The 24,699-nt window shown below is 46.0% G+C and overlaps 1 protein-coding gene across 1 annotated transcript in view; it reads left to right on the top strand.

The window, feature by feature from the left end:
• LOC124553239 (tbc2 translation factor, chloroplastic-like) overlaps positions 1-21,021 on the top strand; it is a 486,991-nt gene extending 465,970 nt beyond the window's left edge. Inside the window, exon 5 of the mRNA XM_047127128.1 lies at positions 20,731-21,021. Within this exon, the coding sequence (XP_046983084.1) occupies positions 20,731-21,021 (291 nt within the window). The remainder of the gene's footprint in view (positions 1-20,730) is intronic.
• Positions 21,022-24,699: the final 3,678 nt, after the last annotated feature.

The raw sequence follows: 24,699 nt of genomic DNA, 5'->3' as shown, positions 1-24,699 counted from the left end.
AAGTCACAGCTGCAAAATACTAACGCGAATTCTATACAGACGAATGGAAAAACTGGTAGAAGCCCACATCGTGGAAGATCAGTTTGGATTCCGTAGAAATACTGGAACACGTGAGGCAATACTGACCTTACGACTTATCTTAGAAGAAAGATTAAGGAAAGGCAAACCTACGTTTCTAGCATTTGTAGACTTAGAGGAAGCTTTTGACAATGTTGACTGGAATACTCTTTTTCAAATTCTGAAGGTGGCAGGGGTAAAATACAGGGAGCGAAAGGCTATTTACAATTTGTACAGAAAGCAGATGGCATTTATAAGAGTCGAGGGACATGAAAGGGAAGCAGTGGTTGGGAAGGGAGTGAGGCAGGGTTGTAGCCTCTCCCCAATGCTATTCAATCTGTATATTGAGCAAGCAGTAAAGGAAACAAAAGAAAAATTCGGAGTAGGTATTAAAATCCATGGAGAAGAAATAAAAACTTCGCCGAACCGCCTTCTGATGACCTCACGTTCCGTGCGCAGCGACTAGCTGTACTTCTGTCGACAGCAGATGCCCCATAGCCTTTGTGCAAGCGATTGTGAATAATCCGCACAGTTTCTTTCTCTGCAGTGAGAAATTCAATGACGACTGTAACGCGCATCACCGACAGACGCCATTTTCTACATCTACATCTACATACATACTCCGAAATCCACCATACGGTGCGTGGCGGAGGGTACCTCGTACCACAACTAGCATCTTCTCTCCCTGTTCCACTCCCAAACAGAATGAGGGAAAAATGAGTGCCTACGTGCCTCTGTACGAGCCCTGATCTCTCTTATCTTTGTGGTCTTTCCGCGAAATATAAGTTGGCGGCAGTAAAATTGTACTGCACTCAGCCGCCGGCCGGAGTAGCCGCGCGGTTCTAGGCGCTACAGTCTGGAACCAAGCGACCGCTACGGTCGCAGGTTCGATTCCTGTCTCGGGCATGGATGTGTGTGATGTCCTTAGGTTAGTTAGGTTTAATTAGTTCTAAGTTATAGGTGACTGATGACCTCAGAAGTTAAGTCGCATAGTGCTCAGAGCCATTTGAACCACTTTTTGCAGTCAGCCTCAAATGCTGGTTCTCTAAATTTCCTCAGTAGCGATTCACGAAAAGAACGCCTTCTTTCCTCTAGAGACTCCCACCCGAGTTCCTGAAGCATTTCCGTAACACTCGCGTGATGATCAAACCTACCAGTAACAAATCTAGTAGCCCGCCTCTGAATTGCTTCTATGTCCTCCCTCAATCCGACCTGATAGGGATCCCAAGCAGTACTCAAGAATAGGTCGTATTAGTGTTTTCTAAGCCGTCTCATTCACAGATGAACCACATCTTCCCAAATTTCTACCAATGAACTGAAGACGACTATCCGCCTTCCCCACAACTGCCATTACATGCTTGTCCCACTTCATATCGCTCTGCAAAGTTACGCCCAAATATTTAATCGACGTGACTGTATCATGCGCTACACTACTAATGGAGTATTCAAACATTACGGCATTCTTTTTCCTATTCACCTGCATTAATTTACATTTATCTATATTTAGAGTTGGCTGCCATTCTTTACACCAATCACAAATCCTGTTCAAGTCATCTTGTATCCTCCTACAGTCACTCAACGACGACACCTTTGCATCACCAGCAAACAGCCGCACATTGCTATCCACCCTATCTGAAAGATCATTTACGTAGATAGAAAACAACAGCGGACCTACCACACTTCCCTGGGGCACTCCCGATGATACCCTCACCTCCGAGGAACACTTACCATCGAGGACAACGTACTGGGTTCTATTGCTTAAGAAGTCTTCGAGCCACTCACATACTTGGGAACCAATCCCATATGCTCGTACCTTAGTTAGGAGTCTGCAGTGGGGCACCGAGTCAAACGCTTTCCGGAAGTCAAGGAATATGGCATCCGTCTGATACCCTTCTTCCACGGTTCGCAAGATATCATGTGAAAAATGGGCGAGTTGCGTTTCGTAGGAGCGATGCTTTCTAAAGCCGTGCCGATGCATGGACAGCAACTTCTCTGTCTCAAGGAAATTCATTATATTCGAACTGAGAATATGTTCGAGAATGCTGCAACAAACCGATGTTTAGGATATTGGTCTGTAATTTTGAGGATCTGTCCTTCTAACCTTCTTATATACAGGCGCCACCTGCGCTTTTTTCCACTCGTTGCGGACTTTAAGTTGGGCATTTTGAAACTGTCCTGCAGGTACGCTATATGTTGGAACTGACGGAAACTTGGCGCGCTCACTCAGAATTCAGATAATACATACGTAACGTTTCGCATTCGTCGCATTGCTTTCGACAGAAAAAAAAATGCGGTGCATTACTTTCTGGGGAACCCTCGTATTTAGTAGCGCTACTTGGTTAACTGAAATTACCAATTACCTCCAAGATCACAGAATTTTTCACATACGATTCAATGAATTCTCTGGTAATTAGTTTGCGGAATACGCAATGCAGTTCTTTGTTAGACTTGTGCGAGTGGAGAGTAATTACCATTGCTGCAGAATTCATTCGGTTGTAATTACTTCTATCAGTGTAACAGACCTCTCTTTCCTTCCACAAAAATTGTGCTTTTACTAAACAATGGTGGTGTATTTACATTTTTCCGTGGTTCTGCAAGTCGGATTCGTTACACACCGTCCTTCCTGCAAATTAATAACGGTGAACGGAATTCGTTTCTTTCTGCCTCCACGTTACTACAAATTTTAAATTTCAACGTTTGCAGTCATTTTGGCTGAAACTAAATGAAATACATTTGTCACCAGCTGCGTTTTTTACTCCAGTCTTTGATCACAATATCAATTCTTTTGACGATGACCGGGTTCAGTCAGTAATGACCATCCTCGGATCTACAATATAAAAATATATACACGTAGTGAGCAGTATGTCTTTCAACACAATACAGCATTACGAATCACAATATACAATCATACAATCAGGGAAATGTACAGATAAAGTACAGTAAAACGAACCTTTTCCACACCTTGTCCTAAAGTGATAAAGCCGTGATGGCATCGTCGAGACATATAAATATACTCAGCACAGCATCGTCACATAGATCTAAAATAAGGTGTAGAATAGGCCACATCGTCCACACAGCCATTTTTGCAAATGGCTATTGAAGCACAGTAGCTACCAGAAATATGTTTGGCTACATCCTAGATAGATGTCGCTACTATGGGCTTAGATGTAGTCGTCATTTACGTAAGAAACGTAACCTGATAAACATACATTAGGTCAAATACATGTTGTAGACTTTTAAATGTTTATAACTGTTATAGAAATTTCTTCAGAGGTCATATAGACATTTTTATCTTTCATAGGTAATTTATAGGTTGCTAGAGGTACTGTATTACGTATATTAATTTTTGACCGTAAATTCACCATAAAAGTGTCAGGCCTTTTATCTTTATATATTTCCTTTCAATAATTTTATGTGGCTAACTGTATTCGTCTTTTACTGTATCACAATTGGTTTCTATAATCTTGATGAACCACTACCAGTGGTTGAAGTTCCTGTAACTCAGGTGCAACGTAAAGTTCCTACATGCCCGGGAAAACTGTTGCCGTAATGCCAGGCTCAGTGAAAAAGAACAGTCCAATAACTGTGTTGTGCACTAAGTGACGTCACTTCATACATTTTCAGGGTGTTCCTTATATGTTGCACCACGACGTGTGGGTTCTCCAATCCCCAGATCCAGATGGCCGTTTACTTCCTCAGATAAAAGACATCATATTTACGCCAGTGACTGTAACACTTTATTTCACGATTGCAATTTCGGCCTTAGGGCATTATCAAGTGCACATGTTATGGCTATTAGCCCATGTCAACCTAAAATGAGCTGACACATTTATATGTCGTTGTCATTACTAACAAATACATTGGTCCCCTATGCTTAGAACTACTTAAACCTAACTAACCTGAGGACGTCACACACATCCATGCCCGAGGCAGGATTCGAACCTGCGACCGTAGCAGCAGCGCGGTTCCGCACTGAAGTGCCTAGAACCTCTCGGTCACAGCGGCAGGCTATTAAAGTGGCAAAACCAGTTCAATTATTCACCTGTTTTAGATGATATCATAATTCCTAGATAGAAGTAATACTTTGGGCCTCAATCCACAGGCTGATGCATAATTTTATTCTTAGATATAATTAGTACTCTTAGTGTAATTTCTGAACTGTGTAATTCCATGTGCAATTTGTCGAGAAATGGTCCTTGAATTAATTGTACGTTAAGCCAAGGGCTGACTTTTTAAGAATTTGAGATATTTATCTTTGCGCTGTCATCATGTTTATCTTTGCTTTATAACTTTTGGAATCAGTAATGTACGAGTACTTGAAAATGGGCGTATAACAAGAAATCTAGGTTGCACAGTAACCATTACAAAATTTGTGTAACAAGGCAAAACACAATGTTTGTTCAGTTTCTTTATTACTTTGATAGGGTTGTTTCCGTCTGCATCGATTCGTTGCAGCACGTTCCAGCAAACTCAGCCCCTCTGGGCCTATCGTCTGTTTTCTTGCCTCGTCACCTACACTGCCAGTCCTTTTCAACTTTTCTTACCACCCTTCTGGTATTCTTAAAATTGGTCTGCTGTCGACTATGGACACTTCGAAACCACCACTGGACTGTAATAAACGGCCTTGTTTCATTAAAATACAAATCCCGTGTAGAAGCCATTGTGACAGAAGCAGTCCTAATTTACGCTACTTCTCATAAGAGAGAGAGAGAGAAAAGAGACATCAAGTGGTATGAGAGTACATGTGATAGTGTATCCATAAAAACTCTATGAATTAAGGAGGTAGCTTTCCGTGACAGCAGGGAAATTAGGTGATTTTTCATGACTTTACAAGTAAGATAGAAAATAACACTAAATCTGTGATATAATTTTTTTACTTTCACTTTTGTCTTTGTAAGATAGAAAATAACACTAAATCTGTGATATAATTTTTTTACTTTCACTTTTGTCTTTAAGAAATCATTTTTTCGTCCACACAGGATGTTCATTATAACTGCTGTACCAGGAGAAGGACCCCTTGAGGACAGAATACTGTTCATCAGCAGGAATTCCCGAAGCCCTTCTCTTGCACCTGTAAAAAGACGGTTTTGTATTAGTCATTTTTTATATGTTTGTTATCGGCGTACATAGGATGATATTGACAGAGGCTGAAGAAATGAATTAAAATTTCTGCTCTGACTGGGACTTGAACCTGGGTCTTCTGCTTACTGCACATATACACTATGTGATCAAAAGTGTCCGGACACCTAGAAAAAGCATACGTTTTTCATATTAGATGCATTGTGCTGCCACACTGCCAGGTACTCCATATCAGCGACCTCAGTAGTCAATAGACATCGTGAGAGAGCAGAATGGGGCGCTCTGCAGAACTCACGGACTTCTAACGTGGTCAGGTGGTTGGGTGTCGCTTGTGTCATACGTCTGTACGCCAGATTTACACGCTGCTAAACATCCCTAGGTCCGCTGTTTCCGATGTGATAGTGAAGTGGAAACGTGAAGGGACACGTACAGGACAAAAGCGTACAGGCCGACCTTGTCTGTTGACTGACAGAGACCACCGACAGTTGAAGAGGGTCGTAATGTGTAATTAGCAGACATCTATCCAGACCATCACACAGGAATTCCAAACTGAATCACGATCCACTTCAAGTACTATGACAGTCAGGCGGGAGGTGGGAAGTTGTGGATTTCATGGTCGAGCAGCTGCTCATAAGTCAGACATCACGCCGGTAAATGCCAAGCGACGCCTCGCTTGCTGTAAGTAGCGTAAACATTAGACGACTGAACAGTCGAAACACGGTGTGTGCAGTGACGAATCACCGTACACAATGTGGCGATCCGATGGCAGGGTGTGGGTATGGTGAATGCCGGTGAACGTCATCTGCCAGCGTGTGAAGTGCCAACTGTAAAATTCGGAGTCGGTGGTGTTATGGTGTAGCCGGGTTTTTCGGAGATGGTGCTTGCACCCCCTGCTGTATTGCGTGGCACTGTGGCAATACAAGTCTACATTGATGTTTTAAGCACCTCCTCACTTCCCACTGTTGAAGAGAAATTTGGGGACGGCAATAGCAGACATCGCAGAGAACGTTTTAAGCCAGGAAAATCCATTTTTTTTAAATTTTCAAACTTTTCCCTTATCTTCCAAGTACACATGAGTGTTTTTGTGGCGTTACTGCATGCTTCAGGCAGTATTTACCCAACTTTGAATCATATGTATATTTCATGAAACTATTCAGAAAATGGGAATGAATGTGTGAGCATGTCGACAATGGAGTATTTTAAAGATGTGTTTCTTGGTTTTTTAAGATGTGAACTCTCACTTGTCATAGTGAGAAAAATTAAATCTCACAAAGGCAGTGTTTGCCTTTTATATCTAATCAGAATCATAGTCAGTACGTTCCTTGCAAAGTGTTCCTTACATACTGTCCTGCAGCAACTCCTGCACATAGTTTTAGTATTCTCGTTCGTTTTCGAGGGACACATCTCCCTTATGACAATCGAGCTTTCTTCTGACTTGGGTCTTTCACTCCAGCGAAGGACCTCACAGCAAGTTTGATAACTGAAGACAACCGTTCCTTGGTGGGGCGGATTTTTGTGCATAGAGTGGCATACTTTTCTTTGAAGCTCGCTTCAGATACTGCAGTCACATCTTCTGAACCATCACCGTCTACATTTTGCCCAGTATTTCCATTATGATCACACCATCTGAAGTGTAGTCCGTTCACTTTCACTAGCGTTATTTATCCCATTTTTGCTTTCCTAGTGTTTTACTTAGGATACCACGTCTTTATCATGTTCAAACCTGGAATCTAGGCAAAAAGTTAGGTGGCCACAGTTGCTGCGTTATCACATGCACGAGGTATTTTTCAACCAGGCATTAAAAGATAACAACTTTACTCAACAAGACTAGACTGGGGAACTTACACATTGTTGCAAAGAGGTACAGTTCTTGAAAGGTATATGGAAGGTCATAGCTGTAGAATTCATCTAAAAGTGCTAACAACGTATCAAAGCTATAGTGGAGTTGGGAAGAGGCAGCAATGGAAAACTGCATGAAAGCAACGTGAACTAACATCAACTCACTGGAGTTCTTGCAAACCCCGTCAAGTAGCGCACCTATAGCGCTTCGTCACTGCTCTACAATGGGTGTACGTTTTCACTATCGGACAGTCACTGGAGAAGCGATTCTCGTTCTTTGACGATAGATCGCTTCACTCTAAGCGAGTGGCTCCATTTCGGTTCATCAGCTATGCTGTCTGTCGCGCGTCTCATTTCCTGCTCTGCAGAGAGACAGGCACAGAGAGGGGGAGAGGGGGGAGGTGAGAAGAGAGAGAGAGAGAGAGAGAGAGAGAGAGAGAGAGAGAGAAACAGTTGCGTCAAAAGGAATTTCTGTGCGCAGAGCAGCTCAGAGCTGGAGAGGGCATTGAATATGGACCGAGACAGTAACAAAGTGAGAACGTAATAGATGGAACGCTATAGGGATGCTGAATCAAATATTTCGTGTTTCACGAAAAGGTGAAGTCTTTTGTATATCCAGCTATTTCATATACACCTGTGAGCCAGAAACATTATGTCTATCTGTTCAATAGCGTGTTGTTCCATTTTTTATACACAGTACAAGAGAGATTTTGCTTGCCGTGGATTCTACAAGTCCTTGGCAGGATCCCGTAAGTGCCGGAAGTATGTCGCACCATATATGTTTTCGCAGGTCAAGCAGTTCCCGTAGATTACGGGATGGTGGTTTATGGACACGCAGCTGGCACCCACTATGTGTTCCAGTGGTTACAGATCAGCCACACTTGCTGGCCAAGACATCAATGTGAGTTCATTGTAATGCCCCGTCGAACCAGTGCAGCACGATTGTGACCTCGTGACACGGACTGTTATCCTGCTGGAAGTTGTCGGCATAGGGGGAGACTTAAAGCATGCATGTGGTCCGCAGTAATTTCCACATAGTTCACTGATTTCGTGATGCCTACGATTATCACCACATGGAAACCCAACTCAATGTACCCCACCGTACTGTACGAGGGCCACTGCAAAGGAAATGCACACCATTTTTTCTTTTTAAATCCATCTTGTATTCTACATGTTTGAAAGTTTTACAATGTGTAGATACGTCCTTTAGGAACAATATTTTCATTTCTTCACATAATTTCCATCCCTCTCAACTGCCTTACGCCACCTTGGAACCAGCGCCTGTATACCCGCACGGTAAAATTCTGGACCGATCTGTTGGAGCCACTGTTTAGCAGCGTGCACAAGGGAGTCATCATCTTGAAACCTTGTTCCACGAAGAGAGTCTTCCAGTTTCCTAAACAGATGAAAGTCACACGGAGCCAGGTCAGGAGTGTAAGGCGGGTGTTTCAGTGTTGTCCATCCGAGTTTTGTGATCGCTTCCATGGTTTTTTTGACTGACATGTGGCCGTGCATTGTTGTGCAACAGTAAAACATCCTGCTTTTGCCGATGTGGACGAACACGTCTCAGTCGAGTTCGAAGTTTCTTCAGTGTCGTCACATATGCATCAGAATTTATGGTGGTTCCACTTCGCACGATGTCCACAAGCAAGAGTCCTTTGGAATCGAAAAATACCGTAGCCATAACTTTTCCAGCAGAAGGTGTGGTTTTGGATTTTTTTTTCTTATGTGAATTTGCATCATGTCACTCGATTGATTGCCTTTTCGTCTCTGGTGAAAAATGATGGAGCCATGTTTCATCACCTGTCACAATTCTTACAAGAAATTTGTCTCCACTATTCTCGTACTGTTCCAAAAGTTCGCTGCATACCATTTTTCTTCTTTCTTTGTGAGCCACTGTCAACGTCCTGCGAACCCACCTGGCACAATCCTTTTTTAACGCCAACACTTTCAGTATTCTGCAAACACTTCCTTCCCCTACCCCAATATCGCGTGACACTTCGTTCACTGTGACACGTCTGTCAGCAGTCACCAATTCGTTAACTCTCTGCACATTGTCTGGAGTGTGTGCAGTACGAGGCCTGCCGCTGCGAGGACAATCCTCAATACTGCCGTGCCCGCTTTTATCACGTAAACAGCTTTCCCACCGACTAACTGTACTGCGATCGACAGCAGCATCTCCGTACGCCTTTTCCGACCTCTTGTGGATGTTTCCCACTGTCTCGTTTTCACAGCACAGGAATTGTATGACAGCACGTTGCTTCTGACGAACGTCAAGTGTAGCAGCCATCTTGAAGACGTACTGTGACGGCGCCACTCACGGTAACAGATTGAAGTAAGTTTGAAAACAAGCGGGAAGGATGTATCAACACACTGTAAAACTTTCACACATCCAGAATGAAAACTGTACTTTTACAAAAATAGTGTGCATTTCTTTTGGAGTGACGCTCGTATTAAACTGGGGACCTAGAAACCACGGAGAGGCTTCACCCCGTCGTAGCCCTCAGTGGTTCATAGCACCACAACAGGCCACAGCAGTCCACCCACCCCACCGCCGCCCCATTCCGAACCTAGGGTTATAAAGTACCCTGTAGCATAATTGTGCCCTTACCGGTCTGCATCTCTGGTATAGTGCATGTTTCGTGCAGGCATTCGCCTGGCTGATGGCTTGTGAGGACCCAACCGTCGATCTGGTGTAACAAGAAATGCGATTCTATTGATCCACCATGAAAATTCAGTGATGTGCTGGCCACTGCAATCATAACTAACGAAGTCGTTGGGTCAACAGAGGAACACATAGGGTTCATATGATGTGAAGCTTCATGTCCAACAGTGGCCTTTGAAATGTGTGTCCGAAACACTTGAGCCTGCACCAGCACTGTACTCTGCCGTCAGGTCGGCCACAGATGGCTGCCTATCCTGGATTACGCAGTGGGGGATCCTCCACGTTTTGTTACATGGTCGCCCAGTACCATACCGCCTTCTCGTTATTTCAGCCACCTTCTATAGATGCTCACGACAGTAGTACACCAACGGGCGACCATCTTCGCCGTTTCATAGTTTCTCGTTTCCAGCCACAGCTCCACAACAATGCGCGCTTTGTGAGAACCTGTTATATCAGTCGACTTCCGCGTTTGCGGCCAGTATCTTCGCTACAGTGACTGCCCATTCGTCTCTCTTCCGCTCACATTCTTTCCTTACTGTGTCAAGTGCCCGAAACACCACCAGGAGGCATTCAGCCTCGAGGAGGACAGTGTATAAATTGTACGTTGTCGTGTTGGAAGTCACATCTGGAAGGTGGAGAGATCTGTAGAGATTGGATAAGAGTCCCTAACCGTTCTTTCCACCAACCTGTTGTCTTCTAGAGTTGTGTCCCCAACGCAGGAGACAGCTCATCGGTCGTGGGATCTGAAGCACTCCGTCGTCAGGCCACGAGTGGCCTACCGGGACCATCCGACCGCCGTGTCATCCTCAGAGGAGGATGCGGATTGGAGGGGCGTGGGGTCAGCACACCGCTCTCCCGGTCGTCACGATGGTATTCTTGACCGAAGCCGCCACTATTCGGTCGAGTAGCTCCTCAATTGGCATCACGAGGCTGAGTGCACCCCGAAAAATTGCAACAGCGCATGGCGGCTGGATGGTCACCCATCCAAGCACCGGCCACGCCCGACAGCGCTTAACTTCGGTGATCTCAACGGGAATCGGTGTGTCCAGTGCGGCAAGGCCGTTGGCCATGGTCACGGTTGGTTCCTTGCGTTTCGTCCTTGTCTGTAGCGCGTTCCTTTTGAAATTCCCGCTTCGCGCTCTGCTGTTTTCTTAACCTAGCCAGAGGGCGGTGTGAGCGGGAGAGTGTCGGTCGGGATGAGGAACTCTGATTGCGGACGTCTGGGAGCGTACAGGAGGCAGCGCCGTTTTGTTGATGGTTTGGCGTGACTCGTGTCGGGTGTGATGCATCGTTAAAGCCGTGATAGCAGCCAAGGTTACTGTCTTAGTCGCAGGTGGATCCAAGGGGATGAGGCCTGGTTGTCCATTGAAACTCCTGTCCTACGGATGTCATCGGACTTAAAGTAAGACTTTTGACCATTATTTGCGTCATTTCCAAGCAACTGGGAATTCCGGCGTCTGCAGTAATTCGGCGAAGATTATCTGTTTCGTCGGTGTGTAAATGACTGAACAAGGAGCAGTTTATTTAATGCTCACCGTATGCTCGTGTTTTGCGTGTGCTGCTTGCGAGTGTAAACTTGACTCTCACCTTTGTATGTTGATTTTAAGCGCGTCGTCAAATACTGAATCCAAGTAATGACTTTCATGTAACTAGCTGGATTCCTTCTTTCCTCGTCACGACGCGTGTTAAATGCCAAAGTAGAATTGTAGATCTTAACATGCTACCTCATTTGCATGGCTTCAGTAACAGAGCCTAACCTGTTAACTAATTAAGGCTTGTGGTAATTTAAGTATGTCGTTTTAAAATATTATCTGGAATGTCTCAATGATTTATGTTGGGCTAGTTGATTCTGGGGTATGAACGGAAGTGTTGGCACGTCTGCCGTGTAAGGGAATCCTGCTAGTTTTGATTGTTTTGGAAACTTTTGTTGAGAGAGAAACTAGTGTGCTTTAGTCCTGCCTTGGGTTTAAATTATATTCTGGCTCTGGCATCAGGAGAGCTTCTGTGAAGTTTGGAAAGTAGGAGACGAGGTACTGGCAGAAGTAAAGCTGTGAGGACGGGGCGTGAGTCGAGCTTGGGTAGCTCAGTTGGTAGAGCACTTGACCGCGAAAGGCAAACGTCCTGAGTTCGAGTGTCGGTCCGGCACACAGTTTTAATCTGCCAGGAAGTTTCTTATTCTTAATTTGTTTCTCTAGGTAGCCATTGTTGCCATTGTTAGGGTGCTTAGATGGAGTGTGGCTCCTTTGACTATAGATTGGTCAGTTTCCAATTTAGTGTTTTTCCACTAGTTTTTAATCGTGCTTTTGCACATGTATGTATTTATATATATATTATCAGTGGAATCTAAATGTTTTTTTATTACTTTTGAGCTGTACTTAATGTCATATTGTAAAAAAAAGGAACTTCCTGGAGGTTAACTGTCGCCGTAAGGTATTGTGGACGGTGCACTTTCCTGGTATTTACTTTAATGTTCTAGTCAATGTGTAAAGTTGCTAATTATTTTCCCTTTAAATGGAATGTGCATGCCTTGATGTTGTAAGTGACTGTTTCATAACCGGTTCTTTAACGCGCCTACGCGCATATTAATATTTATGGGAGAACGTAAATTGTGTTCGCCTGTTGAACTTTACCTAAAGTGCAGGAAACTGAATCAGGTGTTTATTATTGTTCTAGTGCTACTATCTGTCAAGTGTAACACGCGACATTTTCTTGCTCTGTTATCAAGTGTTACAATAAATGCAACTGCAGTGAAGTGATGCGCTGTTTCAGTTGTTCCCCTGATTTCCAATCCGCATATAATAAATGGTTCAAATGGCTCTGAGCACTATGGGACTTAACATCTGAGGTCATCAGTCCCTTACAACTTAGAACTACTTAAACCTTACTAAGCTAAGGACATCACACACATCCATGCCCGAGGCAGGATTCAAACTTGCGACCGTAGCAGTCACGCGGTTCCGGACTGCAGCGGCCAGCCCGCCTATAATATTTAACTGTTTGATGTAAGACTGATTAAGCCTTTTGATGGAATATTGGAGGGAGGTGCGCGTGACTCAGGATCTTCTTCGGCGGAGTCTGCTACGCTCTCATCTCGAACTTGTACCTGTGTTTGTGCTTTTTTTTTTGTGGGATGCCAATTGCCCAGGTTTTTATCTACAGAAGGCGAGATATAATGGTAGGCGACATCTCTCGTTAATGTCTCCTGTTTGTTTACATTTTAAAATCTCACTTTTTAGACTCTCTTCTACATCACTCGACATAGCTTTCTTAATACTAGAGGCTGAACAGAAGTCATGGGATAGCGATATGAGATATGCACATATACAGACGGTAGTAGAATCAGGAACACAATGTATAAATGGGCACTCTACTGAGGTAAAAATGGAAATGAGCGTTTGGCGTCATTGGCCGGCAGGCCCCTTGCGGGGCAGGTCTGGCCGCCTTGGTGCAGCTCTTATTACGTTCGACGCCACACTCAGCGACCTGCGCGCCGGATGCGGACGAAATGACGATGAAGACAACACAACACCCAGCCGGCAATCGAACCCGGGCCCGTAGGACGCCAATCCGTCACGCTGACCACTCAGCTCCATCCACTCAGGTGATTCGTATGAAAAGGTTTGCGACGTGATTATAGAGAATTAACAGACTTAGACTGGTAGTTGGAGACAGACGCAATAGACATTTCATTCCGCGTATCGTTAGCAATTCAATATTCTCGTAGCCACAGTGTCAAGAATGTGCCGAGAATACCACATTTCAGGCTTCACCTCTCACCACGGACAACGCAGTGGGCAAAGACCGTGAGCAGCCTCGTTTGCGTAGAGTTGTTAGTGCTAGCAGACAATCAGTGGGTGAAATAGCCAATGTCGAACGTAAGGCGAACGTGTCCGTTGGAACAGCGCTGCGAAATTTGGCGTTAATGGGCTATGGCAGCAAAAGACCGACGCGAGTGCCTTTGCTAACAGCACAACGTCGTCTGCAGCCCCTCTCCTGGGCCCGTGACCATATTGGTTAGATCGTACACGACCGGAAAACCGGGTCTGGTCAGGTGAGTCCTGATATCAATTGGTAAGAGATGGTGGTAGGGTTGGAGTGTGGCGCAGAACCCACGAACCCGTCGTTCAAAGTTGTCAACAAGAGTGAAGCTGGTGGTGGCTCCATAATGATGTGGGCTGTGTTTACATGGAATGGGCAGGATCCTCTGGTCCAACTGAACCGATCATTGACTGGAAGTGGTTATGTTCGTCTACTTGGAGACCATTTTCAGCCATTCGTGTACTCCATGTTCCCAAACAACGATGGGATTTTTGTGGATGACAATACGCCAATTCACTGGACCACAGTTGTTCGCAGTCGGTTTGAAGAACATTGTGGACAATTCGGAACCTAAATGGCAGAATATGAATCCCATGGTACATTTATGGGGCATAATAGAGAGGTCAGTTCTTGAACAAAATCCTGCACCGGAAACGCTTTTGGAAATGTGGACTGCTATAGAGGCAGCATGGCTCAATAACTTTGCTGGGGATTTCGAACAAGTTGTTGAGTCCATGCCACGTCGAGGGAAAGGAGCTGTAACACGATATTAGACGGTATCTGATCACTATTGGGATTTAGAATAAACATCCGTTTCTACAATATTGTCCGCCCCAATAGCTGAGTGGTCAGCACAGCAGTCTCTCATGCCAAGGAGCCTGGGCTCGATTCCCGGCTTGGTCGAAGAGTTTTTCCGCTCAGGGACTGGGTGTTGTGTTGTCCTCATTATCATTTCATGATCATCAGTTGAAGGCAACGGGAAACCACCACTGGAATCACTTCCCTAGACGCTCATGCGGTGGACCTCTCTGACGAGGCTCCCCCCATCACAAGGCCTGCCATAAGGCAGAACACGAAGTTTTTTTTTTTCTACAATATTCATGGGTAAACTTTCTTTAAAGTCAGAGAGAAAAATGGATATCTAAAACACCAGAGAAAACATGAAAATGCATGAAATTTCAAATAAATGTTCCGGAACAATACACTGATGAGTCGAAACATTATCACCAGCGCCCATGTCAAGGTTGAATGCTCCTGATGGAATTACTGGCAGACTACGCAGTAGGGGAACAATGTAGCAACGGGCAGTCATTAAAGCGCAGATACCGGCCGCAAAGGAGGGAATCTACTGGTATGGGAGGTTCTCATAAAGGGCACATTGTTGTGGCGCTGCGGCTGGGAACGAGAATCTCTGAAACGGCTAAGCTGGTCGCGTGTTGGCGTACTACTGTCGTGAGCAACTGTGGAAAGTGGTTGAAGGGTGGTGAAATAACGCGTAGGTTCAGATGGTTCAAACGGCTCTGAGCACTATGGGACTTAACATCTGAGGTCATCAGTCCCCTAGACTTAGAACGACTTAAACCTAACTAACCTAAGGACATCACACATATCCATGCCCGAAGCAGGATTCGAACCTGCGACCGTAGCGGTCGCGCGGTTCCAGATTGATGCGCCTAGAACCGCTCGGCCACGGCGGCTGCCCGAAGTCGTTGTCGCTCCAGGGTGAGCCCCAAGTGAAACCCCATTGTCGTCTAGCAGCCCGGTTCCGGATTCAAGCGCCTAGAACCACTTGGCCTAACACATAGACCGTATGGTATTGGACGACCACATCTCATCACAAAACGTAGAGGTCGGAGGATCCCCGGCTGTGTAATCCAGGGTAGGCAGCGATCTGTGGTGACAGAATACAATGTTGGTGCAGGTGCAAGTGTTTTCGAGCAGATCGTTCAAATGCCACTGTTGAAGATGGGGCTCTGTGTTGACCCAACGGCATTGTCAGTTACTATTGCAGTTGGCACAGCATCACTGAGTTATCAATTTGGATCAATAGGAATGTGTCATGTGCCGAATGAATTCCGTTTCTTCCTACACCAGGTCGATGGTTGGGTCCTTACACACCTTCATCCAGGCAAATGGCTGCACTAGGAGAGGCGTTTGAAAAGTCTATGCAAAGTCCGAGAGATGGCAGCACCGGCGCGTATCGAGGTCATGTTTAGTTAGAAGCATCTTTGTAAAGAACGCACACCAAGTTTCAGCTATATTGGTCTATTTATTTGTGTTTGGAATTCGTGTGAATCAAGGAAGTAGAGTGACTGTCAAAAAATGGATGAAGAAGAATTTCGTGTGGTGATTAAACACTACTTTATGAAAGGTACAACGCCTCAGGAGACTAAAGAGAATATAAACATTACGGTGACTCTGCACCTTCGATTAGAAAAGTTTATAAGTGGTTTCAAAATTTTCGGAGTGGCCATATGGGCACAAGTAATGCTGAACGTTCTGGACTCCCTGTGGAGGTTACGACTCCAGAAATCATTGATAAAATCCATGATGATGGATGACAGAAGAGATGAGGTGCGTGAGATTGCTAGTGCTGTGGGCATCTCGAATGAACGGGTACATAATATTTTGCGTACACATTTGGACGTGAGAAAGCTATCCGCAAGATGGGTTCAGCGATTGCTCACGCTTGACCAAAAACGGAATCGTGTGAAGTGTTGCAAGGATGGTTTGCAGTGGTTCAGGAAGAATCCGCAGGACTTTAAGCGTCGTTTCGTCACTTTGGATGAGACATGTACACATTACTATACTCCCGAGACCAAACACCAATCTAAACAATGGTTTACCAAGGGAGAATCTGCATCAAAAAAGGCGAAGACCATTCCTTTGGCCGGAAAGGTTATGGCGACTCTCTTTTGGGATTCGCAAGGGATATTCCTCATCGACTACCTGGAAAAGGATAAAACTATTACAGCTGGATGTTATTCATCGTTATTGGAACGTTTGAAAACAGAGCTGCAAGAAAAACGCCGGCGATAGGACCGCAAAAAAGTCCTTTTCCATCAGGACAATGCACCAGCCAATACCTCAGCAGTTGTGGTCGCAAAATTAATGGAAATAAGATTCCAACTCGTTTCACATCCCACCTATTCTCCAGACTTGGCTCTCGGACTACTATTTGTTCACTAATTTGAAGAAATGCATGGCGGGACAAAGATTTTACTCAAACGAGGAGGTGATTGCAGCAACTGATAACCATTATGTAGGCTTGAACAATTCCTATTATTCGGAAGGGATCAACAAATTAGAACAGAGTTGAACGAAGTGTTTAAGTCTAAAAGGAGACTATGCCGAAAAATAAAAATGGTTTACCCCAAACACGTAAGTTGTTTTTATTTTTGCGTGGACTTTTCAAACGTCCCTCGTAAACGTTCACTGGGATGCAGGCCCGTTAAGCCATAATTATGCTATGGGGTGCATTGAATTGGGCTTCCGTGGGATTTCTGGTACTCGAAGTCTCGTGGGGGCAACATTATTGAGGACCACCTGCAGTGCTTCATACCTGAGCAAGGCTCCCCCTCCAGCGGTGACATCTTCCAACAGGACAACTGTCTGTCTCGCGAGATCAGAATCGTGCTACGGTGGTTTGAGAGCACTATAGTGAACTCACACTGATGTCTTCGCCAGCAATGTGCATGATCTGTATCCACTAGAAGAAATATCCCATAATTTGCGGGAATTGTTTGACCACCGTAGAGACGTCCCGTGCTACAAACTTCTGGAATCCAGTCAAGGACTTGGAGAATCGAAGCTAAGCAGAATCTATTATGTACTTTGCTTGGAAAGTAGAAAAACACGCTGTTTAACAGCTGGTCGAATGTTTTGGCTCAGCAATGTACACTATGTAATCAAAAGTACCCGGACACCCCCAAAAATATACGTTTATCATATTAGGTGCATTTTGCTGCCACGTACAGCCACGTAGTCCACATCAGCGACCTCAGTCGTCATTGGACATCGTGAGAGAGCAGAATGGGGTGCTCTGCGGAACTCACGGACTTCGAACGTGGTCAGGCGATTGGGTGTCACTTGTGGCATACGTCTGTACGCGAGATTTCCACACTCCTAAACATCCCTAGGTCCACTGTTTATGTGATAGTGAATTGGAAACGTGACGGGACACGTACAGCCCAATAGCGTACAGGCCGACATCGTCGCTGTTGACTGACAGGGACCGCCGACATTTGAAGATGGTCTTAATGTGTTGTAGGCAGACATCTATCCAGACCACTACACATTAATTCGAAACTGCATCAGGATCCACTGCAAGTACTATGACAGTTAGCCGAGAGGTGAGAAAACTTGGATTTCATGGACGAGCGGCTGCTCATAAGCCACACATCACGCCGGTAAATGCCAAACGACGCCTCCCTTGGTGTAAGGAGCGTAAACGTTGGACGACTGAACAGTGGAGAAACGTTGTGTGGAGTGAGGAATCACGGTACACAATGTGGCAATCCGATGGCAGGGTGTGGGTATGGCGACAGCCCGCTAAACGCCATCTGGCAGCGAGTGTAGTGCCAATAGTAAAATTCGGAGGCGGTCGTGTTATGGTGTGGTCGTGTTTTTCGTGGAGGGGGCTTGCACCCCTTGTTATTTTGCGTGGCACTATCACAGCAGACGCCTACATTGAAGTTTTAAGCACTTTCTTGCTTCCCACTGTTGAAGAGCCATTCGGGGATAGCGATTGCATGTCTCAACACGATCGAGCACCTGTTCATAATGCACGCCCTGTGTCGGAGTGGTTACACGACAGTAACATCCCTGTAAAGGACTGGCCTGCACAGAGTCGTGACCTGGATCCTATAGAACACCTTTGGGATGTTTTGGAACGCCGACTTTCTGCCAGGCCTCACCGACCGACATCGATAGCTCTCCTCAGTGCAGCACTCCGTGAAGAATGGGCTGAATTCCCAAGAAACCTTCCAGCACCTGATTGAAAGTATGCCTGCGAGAGTGGAAACTGTCATCAATGATAAGGTGGGCAAACACCATATTGAATACCAGCTGATCCGTGATTTACTTTGAAAGAATATTCTTAAGAATTTATTTTATTTACTAGCGATTCATCAAGAACATTAACACATTTAACCACACTATGTAAGCATGGAAGTAGTTGCCAGTGAGTAACTGTTAAAATCACAACAAAATTCCTTTCAAGAAATGGGAACTTTATTCACTTTAATAGTGCCTAAAAGTATTTTTTAAAAAGCACCCTCTAAATATCAAAGCTACAATTTATTCAGAGGCAGAAAGAAAGAAGTTTTGACTGTATGACCTTTCGGGCAGAGAACCTTGCCGCTCGCTTTTGACACGGCCGTAGTTACGACCGCTCACAACAGCCTCTGAAAGACTACACTGGTGCAAATCTGCAACACACCAGATAACTTAAAACTACGAGTTTTAACAATTTACACAAGCACACAAACTATACACCCCCCGTAGGAGGGAGGGAAATGGTACAAAACACTAACAATTAAAATATTAACCTTGCCACCGAAGGTGCAACTTGATTTTAACTCCCAAGAAAAGTCTTACGGTGAAAGGGTGACAACATTGTACACTAAAATGATCATTTAAATAAAAGTCCATGAAATGCAATCTTATATAAAATTCTACAAGGTTGGCCAAACAATAGTTACGATACTCTACAGTACACAGATACCGCCTCTCAAGATCATAGGCAATAATATCAAAGTTTCCAGAGATCAAAACATATTTCAGGTATTAGGCCGTTACACTCCAAGCAATAAATTCCTTAACACACCAAATCCGACAAACATGACAAAGGCAGCTACCAGCGTACGATAGATTGATAGGGAGATTACCGAACAACCCAAACCGCAGGTTGCTCTAACCCGCCCCTGCTCCACTAGGGAAAAACGGACCACCCAATTTATAAACAACCACCTTCCCGCGGGTGGGCAAACGGAGAAGAAAGGTGGGACGACCCCAAAGCAAAACGGCTGGTGACCTCACCAAGAAAACAATTAGAATTTAACAAGAGTAAATCAAACAAGATATTACCAGTGACTTAACTTCTAATAAACGGCGATTTCTCGAGAAGACATCGCGCAGCACTCCCAAATCGCTCTCCCGAACCGTCCGCTGCCAGCCGCTTCAACGGACGCAGGAAGGCGCGCCGATCTCCCGTCTCACGGCGTCGCAGCTCGCACCGGCCTGACCGACGTCGTGGGTTGACTCCTGTTGCTCTAATGTCGACCGTGAAGTCGCTACCCCTCGCTATACGGCGCGGCCCACTGGACTCACGTGGCGACCTCACATGCGCCGACGCTCAAGGCGGTCAGGTCATCTCGTGTCTCAGTGCGCGACCGACCTACCAATCGATCCAAACGCCAATGACCGTTGTCTGAGAAAAGTCGAGCAGACTGACGGCCAACCGGCAGACTCAGATGCAGGAACTCAGCCCCGACCGGGGACCACTTGCTTTCTTACTAAATGGTTCAAATGGCTCTGAGCACTATGCGACTTAACTTCTGAGGTCATCAGTCCCCTAGAACTTAAACTACTTAAACCTAACTAACCTAAGGACATCACACACATCCATGTCCGAGGCAGGATTCGAACCTGCCACCGGAGCGGTCGCTCGGCTCCAGACTGTAGCGCCTAGAACCGCACGGCCACTCCGGCCGGCAGTTCTCTTACTGGCGCAGAGGAAAGACTCTCGTTTTACCGGCTTTAAAGGTCGATCCGAACGACAGACAGACAGACAGACACTAACTGCCTAACAAATGCAGACGAGAGACAGACTAGCAAGCTGGGGACGAGAGACTGACCCAGACTGACTGACTCGTGAGCTCATAGCGCCCCTTAAATGGACGTGAACAGGAAACCTTTCCCCTTTCCCACCAGAGGGAGACACCAAAGCTGCGATAGCCATAGCGGCGCCACCGCCAGAAACTGAGGGCGGCTGCTTCGCACTACGCGCTGCGGCGCGGTCTTCAAAACAGCAATTTTTACCACGGCTCACCAGCATTACCGATGGAATGCGCCACGATCTAGGTGTGAGGATACTTTTGATCATAAAGCGTTTATCGATCTGAAAGACTCTTTTAATCTGCCTTTTACGAAAGAAACATAACTGGAAAATGAATGGAATCGTACAGTACGGTAATCATGGTATGTATCGTAATCTAGTATTGAAGAGAGAGCGCCCGTGGTACAGATCGGCTGTGCGGTGTTGTCGGCAGGTGGAGATGCTATACCAGCGCTACTTCCTGCGCACCAACCAGAGCAACATGACGCACCTGCTGGGCCTGCTGCTGGCGCTGTGCACGGTGCTCGCCTCGCTGCACCTGGCCACGCTGCTCATGGCCCCCGAGGCCGCCCCCGGCGGCCTGGGGGCGGGGGCGGGCGCGGGGGCGGGCGCCGACACCGGCGTCGCCTCCTCCGCCGTGGCGCTCACCCTCGTCGCCTGCATCCTCGTCTACGCCGGTGAGTACCGCCCCCAGTCTGTGACGCCGCTGCTGTCGCGTCTGTAGAGCATGTGCTGCACGGAGGGCTACCTCAAAGGGGACCGCAATGTAACGGGCTGACTGCTACGTACGGCCGCAGGTGTGAGTACACTAGCACTTCACATTGCACGTTCCAGTATGCAACTTTCAGAACTTTCACGCAGATTGATAAGCCGTGATTTATAATGCGCGTTATACAGTGCTCTGTAAACCAGTGGTCGTCAAATACCGGATGATCAAAAAGTCAGTATGAATTTCAAAACTGAATAAATCACGGAGTAATGTAGATCGAGAGGTACAAATTGACACACATGCTTGGAATGACATGGGGTTTTACTAGAACAAAAAAAAGTTCACAAAATGTCCTACAGATGGCGCTTCACCTGATAAGAGATAGCAGTAATTAGCATAACAAAGTAAGACAAAGCAAAGATGATGTTCCTTATAGGAAATGCTCAATATGTCCATCATCATTCCTCAACAATAGCTGTAATCGAGGTATAATGTTCTGAAGAGCACTGTAAAGCATGTCCGGAACTATGGTGAGGCATCCCTAGAGATGTCGGTCGATCACGATACACTTGAGACTTCAGGCAACCCCAAAGCCAATAATGTACGGACTGCGGTCTGGGGACCTGGGAGGCCAAGCGTGACGAAAGTGGCGGCTGAGCACACGATCAGCACCAAACGACGCGCGCAAGAGATCTTTCACGCGTCTAGCAATATGGGGTGGAGCGCCATCCTGCATAAACATCGTACGTTCCAGCAGGTGTTTATCAGCCAGACTGGGGATGATGCGATTCTTTCATATATCGGCGTACCTCTCACCCGTCACGGTAGCATTTACAAAACCAGAATCACGCATTTCCTCGAAGAAAAAAGGCCCGCTAACGGTAGATGTGGCAAATCCGACCCATACCGTGACTTTCTCGTCGTGCAATGGAGTTTCCGCGACACTTATAGGATTTTCGGTAGCCCCAATTCTGCAGTTGTGGGCGTTGACAGACCCTCGGAGCGTGAAATGAGCTTCGTCGGTCCACAACACGTTACTCAACCGATCTTCATCTTCCGCTATCTTTTGAAACGCCGACACCGCAAATGCCCTCCGCTTCACTAAATCGCCAGGTAACAGTCCGTGATGCCGATGGATTTTGTACGGATAGCATCGGAGGGTACGCCTCAGTGCCAACCAAACAGTAGTGTATGGAATGCCGGTGCGACGTGCGACTGCACGAGCGCTGACTTCCCCGTGCATAGATGAACCCGCTACAGTCTCCATTTCTTCCTGAACTGTCTCAGGAGCATTACGCCTTGTGCTCGGTCGGCCACTTCGGGGTCTATCGTCTAAACAACCCGTGGCTGCTAACTTCCAAATCATTCTCGCCACAGCTGCATTTGTCAACGAACCTTTACCCGTTCTAATCCCCTTCCTATGGCGATAGGATTGTAACGCTAAACTAGCAGCACATTCCCCATTCTGATAATACAGCTTCACTAAAAGCGCCTTTTCAGGTAACGTCGACATGCTGCGACTGCTGGCGCATCTGATTCTCTCTCTCATTACAGCTCCTTTTATACACGATTGTCATGCGCAGTCACTGACGTTTTGCTGTCCGGCGCCATCTGTCGGACATTTTGTGAACTTTGTTTTTTTTTTTTGTTCTAATAAAACCCCATGTCATTCCAAACATGTGTGTCAATTTTTACCTCTCTATCTACATTATTCCTTGGTTTATTAAGTTTTCAAATTTATACTGACTTTTTGATCACCCAGTATTTTAGCTCAGGACCCAATACTGACATTGTGAGGTGGCGTCATGATCCACATATGTACCGATCCCTGTATTAATTCGTAACCTACATAAATTAATGTGTTATTAGCCTGCAATAGATCAGCTAAAGGCGCAATATATTGGCACCCAAGTACTAGTCGGACCTATTTGAAAAACATAGTGTCCACTGAAACTTCCTGGCAGATTAAAACTGTGTGCCCGACCGAGACTCGAACTCGGGACCTTTGCCTTTCGCGGGCAAGTGCTCTACCATCTGAGCTACCGAAGCACGACTCACGCCCCGTCCTCACAGCTTTACTTCTACCAGTATCTCGTCTACCTTCCAAACTTTACAGAAGCTCTCCTGCGAACCTTCCAGAACTAGCACTCCTGGAAGAAAGGATATTGCGGAGACATTGCTTAGCCACAGCCTGGGGGATGTTTCTAGAATGAAATTTTCACTCTACAGCGGAGTGTGCGCTGATAGTAAACTTCCTGATACATTAAAAGTTCGAGTCTTGGTCCAGCACACAGTTTTAATCTGCCAGGTAGTTTCATATCAGCACACACTCTGGAGAGTGAAAATTTAATTCTAGGTGATTAATTGCTTACGAGGGCCTTTCGCTAAGTAAAGCCCTCCGTCTTCAGGCCACATGTGGCCCATCGGGATCATCCGACCGCCGTGTCATCCTCAGCTGAGGATTCGGATAGGAGGGGCGTGTGGTCAGTACAGGACACTCCGCCGCCGCCGCTATTGTTCAGTCGAGTAGCTCCTCAGTTGGCATCACGAGGCTGAGTGCACCCCGAAAAATGGCAACAGCGCATGGCGGCCTGGATGGTCACCCATCCAAGTGCCGGCCACGCCCGACATCGCTTAACTTCGGTTATCTGACGGGAACCGTTGTATACACTGCGGCAAGGGCATTGCCATTCGCTATGTAAGGCAACATTTTTTTTTCTTGGCCACTTACATTTCAAAGAAGGCAGAATTCGTTGTGGGACATCGTGCCATATTTCCGCATCAGCCCCTACAGTTTCGTGAACTTGCAATAGGTAGCGGCACTGTACGTAGCCCTCAAGATGGCGTCTGTTATGGAGGTGTGTTCCAAGCAGACAGCTCTAATTGAGTGTCTTTTGGCGGAAATCGAGTGCATCGCAGACATTCACGGCCGCTTGCAGAATGTGTACACTGACTTGGCAGTGAACAAAAGCACGGTGAGTCGTTGGGCGAGCCTTATGTCATAGTCGCAGCGAGATGACGCAAATCCATCCCATCTGCTGTCTGCCAGCTGGCTCCACACAGCTGTGCCTCCTGCAATATTGGAACGTGCGGACACTCTCATTCGATGCTCAACTCTATGCCTCTGTTGGTAGTACCGACACATTTGTGAAACGCCAAGTATAAACACCAGGAAAGTGGATATTTTTCCCTGGCTTAAAAATAAAAAATACTAAGCACAGTGTAAACGAGACTCTTCCAGATCTCCTGCAACTCGTCAGTTTATACAAGTCACGTGACAGAATGTACGGACTTCACTTCCTCGCATGTGAATGGGGTCGCATAGTTTTACGTTTACCCCCGTGTCACCGACTGTATACCCGCGCCGCTGAAACATGTCATTTCAAGGTCACTCCCCAAGTGCCGTAGAGTTGGTAACACGGGGTGTTCAAAATGTTTCTCCGCAGTGCCGTACGATTGTTAGCCGTGCGTGCCGTATGCCGCAGTGAATATACCGAAATGAAACTCAGTGAAATACAGGTTATTACTTTATTGAATATTCATTTTTACTTACAAATTTTCTCATTAAATGTTGAAAGTGTCCTCCCTGTTGTTCAGTACACAGTTCAATTCGTCTAATCATGTTTCCAAACACAACCCATAACATTTCTTCTGTAACAGAAGCAGTGAAAGTGGATATTGCAGTTTTCAGTT

The sequence above is a fragment of the Schistocerca americana genome, chromosome 11 (genome assembly GCF_021461395.2).
Source record: "Schistocerca americana isolate TAMUIC-IGC-003095 chromosome 11, iqSchAmer2.1, whole genome shotgun sequence".
NCBI lineage: Eukaryota > Metazoa > Arthropoda > Insecta > Orthoptera > Acrididae > Schistocerca > Schistocerca americana.
Note: the sequence above shows the minus strand (reverse complement) of the source record. Positions and strands in the feature narration are given on the sequence as shown.